At 53.0% G+C, this 3,841-nt stretch overlaps 1 protein-coding gene across 1 annotated transcript; it reads left to right on the forward strand.

Moving 5' to 3' along the window:
* Positions 1-698: 698 nt before the first annotated feature.
* On the forward strand, positions 699-3,149 carry CUNH16orf82 (chromosome unknown C16orf82 homolog). The gene has a single exon (XM_033217885.1). The coding sequence runs from the start codon at positions 794-796 to the stop codon at positions 1,682-1,684; it is 891 nt and encodes a 296-aa protein (XP_033073776.1). The 5' UTR covers positions 699-793; the 3' UTR covers positions 1,685-3,149.
* The last annotated feature ends 692 nt before the right edge of the window (positions 3,150-3,841 follow it).

Genomic DNA, 3,841 nt, shown 5'->3' on the forward strand with positions numbered 1-3,841 from the left:
GCTGACTCCTGCCTCTTTCTGAGTCAACTTGCAATGAAAAGCTTTTCTCAGAAACCCAGTTTCATAGTGTGGGGGTCCAGTGCACCCGGCTGTGGGTCCCTTTTGCAATAAGAGAGTGCTCAGCCTGGTCGGGCATCCGAAGTGAGAAAGGGGCAGGGCGTGGTGTGTGATGAAGTTGGGAGAGCCAGACCAGGCTAGGGCCTTGATGATCTGGCAAGGAATTTAGGTTATACTCCTCACTGCTATATTCCCCCGTCCTCAAAACCACTCAGCAGGCCGGGTGCAGTGGCTCACGCCTGTAATCCCAGCACTTTGGGAGGCCGAGGCGGGCAGATCGCTCCAGGTCAGGAGCTCAAGACCAGCCTGGGCAACATGGTGAAACCCCATCTCTACTAAAAATACAAAAATTAGCCAGGTGTGGTGGCAGGCGCCTGTAATCCCAGCTACTTGGGAGGCTGAGGCAGGAGAATTGCTTGAGCTTGGGAGGTGGAGCTTTCAGTGAGCTGAGATCACGCTACTGTACTCCAGCCTGGGTGACAGAGTGAGATTCCATCTCAAAAAACAAACAAAAAAACAAAAACGAACAAACAAACAAAAACACTCAGCAAGCAGGCAGAGACTTGGGAGAGAAGCAACTCGGCTCACAGGGGCTAGGCTGGGACACACGCCTGGGGCCCCTGACCTGATGTCTGGCCACAGACTCCGCAGAAAGACTCCCAGGAGGGTGAAACCCCACCCCCTCCAGCCATGAGCCCCTTTCTGCCCCACTCCTACCCTCCAGGCCAGGCCACTGATGTCACTGGTGCCAGGACAGCATTGTTCTCCCTCCCACACCCGCCTTCACCTCACAAGCCCCATCACCATGGGAACTGAGCCAGCCACTCAGAACACAGAGTTTTCAAAGGGCAGCCTTATATACGGAGGCACCTCTCCCCAGAGAGGTCACAGCCAACATTCAGAGACCTCCCAGGGCCCCCTCTCCCTGGATAAACCACTTCAGCTACCCCTCATTTTTCTCAAGGGAGAAAAAGGGGAATCGTCTGTCCGGAATGAGCAGGAAGGAGAGCCAAGCCTACAGTCACCCAGCTTAGAACTCCAGTCCCCTGCGTGGCCACACCATGCAGGAGCGGCACAGGATCCCCTGAAAGTGGCCAGTAGCAGCCTCAGTGACACCCAGAACAGCGAGAGTCATGTGTCCAGTGTGCAGCATCCCAGGCCGGAGGAGTGCAGCCATGCCAGCCTGAGCAGCGGGTACGCAGGGGACGAGGAGGGCAGTGGCACCAGCTTGGTGGGCAGCCACCGGAGACTGCGGCTGAACAGAAGGCTCAACACCCAGGCGGCCAGCAACCAAACCAGCCAGCTGGGCTCCACAGACCTTCTCAGGTCCCTAAAGAGCCAGCTGACTGGCCCCGCCCACAGCACCAAGCAGACTGGAGGGGAAGAGTGGGGCCAGCCTGCCAGGCAGCGGCAGCAGCAGCCCATCCAGTGCCAGCTTCATCAGCTTGGGCAGCAGTGCCCTCACCTACCAGGTGAGCAGCGGGCTGCTGACTTCCACAGCCAGCCTTCCCTCCACCCAGGCCAGCAGCCATCAGAGCATTGGGCTGGAAGGCAGTGCCCAAAACGGGCAGAGCAGCCACACCAGTGTGCAGGAGGACAAGACGGACGGCAATGTGAAAACCAGTGAGCAGGTCACCAAGGGGGAGCAGCCTGCCCAGGTGTGCATGCCTTCATAAGAATCCTCTCCAGCAGCCAGAGTCTCTTGGAAAATGGCACATGGGCCCAGCAAACCCAGGCGGGACCCAGAGTGGTTATTCCCAAAACAAGGAGGAAAGGTGTTTTCAGAAGCACACACTGACTGTGTGGACCATCAATGGGCAGTCCCCTCTGTAGCAACAAGCATCAGTGGGCAGGCCACATGTAGCAGGAAGGGTCTACGCTGAGCACCGCCTATCCCGAGAACGCAGTCAGTGAGGAGACTGTCTCTACTGAGAACCACTGTTGGTAGGAAGAGCTGTAGTATCAAGATTCACCAATGCTGAGGCCACCTGTGTCAAAACAGCGAGGAGTAATGATATCGAGACTATGAACTTCAGTGACGAGCCATCTATAACAGGATCCATCAATGACAAAACCATCTGTCGTCAGCAGCATCCTGGTGGGACCCCCTGTACCAAAACTCATCAGTGGCGACAGCTGTTCTCAATGGCAAATGCTGACAATATTAAGAACTGTCACGAGTTAAAACCTTCCATAATGAAACCATCGTAAATGATGAACGCCTCTACAGCCAACACCAACCACGATGAGCTCAGAAGAAACAAGCTACAACCGTGGTTGGGAGTGTCCATATCAAGAACCATCTGCAGTGAGCATCATGCGTGGGGAGACATGACCACAGGAAACTTGGTCCTGGCCAAGCTCCGCACACACTCTGTCCACCATGGTCACTGCCTGCAGAAGCACTAGCAAGACAGCCACGGTGCACACGGAGCACCTTCATGACTCTCAGCTCCCTGCAGGAGTCCAGACCAGTAACTGTCACCAGAGAAGGACCATCAGGAGCGGCCAGGGATGCCACCAGCACAGAGGGAGTAGGTCTAGCAAGAACATTAGAGGGTGGTGTAAAGGGAGCCCCATCCCTGGGCACCTGTAATCCCAGCTACTTGGGAGGCACCATCCCAGAGAGTTCCAAGCTTCCTTTTTTTTTTTTTTTTTAATTTGAGCACTGTCTCTGGACATCTTCAGCCCAGAATCTTCTCAGGAGCAAAAGCTTCCTGATGCCTCATTCATGTCAAGAAAGGAGGCCAGGAGCCATCCTGTGTTCAGATGACTGAGGCAGTGACTACGAGGGCAGGACAATGCCGTGAGAAACACTTCATGGTGACAGAGTCCAACCCAGCCGGGAACGGCTGCAATGAGGAAGCTCTGGAGCGTTTTATGAGCACCGTCTCAGTGGATGGAAAAGCCGAAGTCTCTGCCCCTCTCCTACTGGGGACACTAAACCCCCTCCCTGGGGTGACCTCACAGACATTGAAGTGAGTCTGCCCACAAAGGAAAAGAGGCCAGAGAACGCCATGAAGACATCCACTAGGTACCAGAAGGAAAGTTGAGGGGCCAAAAAAGACAATAAAAGGTATCTGGAGAGGTCATATGTGTGTGGGTCTGTGTGTGCGTTTCCGGCCGCGCTCACAGGACGGGTGGGCCACAAACACACTAAACCATGGAGAGAGCTGGGCGTGGCTACCAACTCTGCCACTGCTGAGCTGGCCTTCTGGGCAAAATACTTAAATTTTCAAAGCCTCAGTTTCCTCATCTGGAAAATGGGGATAGTAACCTCTATTTCATACATAGGATGGTTATGTGGATTACATGGAAATGTATATCAATTACCCAGCAATTGATAGGTACTAAAGTAATGTATTTCTTTCTCTTTTCTTCTTTTTATGTTTTAACTTTTAAGTTCAGGGGCACATGTACAGGATATGCAGGTTTGTTACATGGGTGAATGTGTGTCACGGGGGTTTGCTACACAGATTATTTCATAACCCAGGCATTAAATGTAGTACCCATTAGTTATTTTTCCTGATCCTCTCCCTCCTCCCACTCCCCAACCTCCAATAGGCCCCAGTGTGTGTTGTTCCCCTCTATGTGTCCATGTATTCTCATCATTTCGCTCCCACTTCTAAGTGAGAACGTGCAGTATTTGGTTTTCTGTTCCTGCCTTAGTTTACTAAGGATAATGTCCTCCAGCTCCATCCATGTCCCTGCAGAGGGCATGATCTCATTCTTTTTTATGGCTGCATAATATTCCATGGTGTATGATTTTTCTTGCTTATGGGTA

Source organism: Trachypithecus francoisi, unplaced genomic scaffold (genome assembly GCF_009764315.1).
Source record: "Trachypithecus francoisi isolate TF-2019V2 unplaced genomic scaffold, Tfra_2.0 Lachesis_group10, whole genome shotgun sequence".
Taxonomy (NCBI): Eukaryota; Metazoa; Chordata; class Mammalia; order Primates; family Cercopithecidae; genus Trachypithecus; species Trachypithecus francoisi.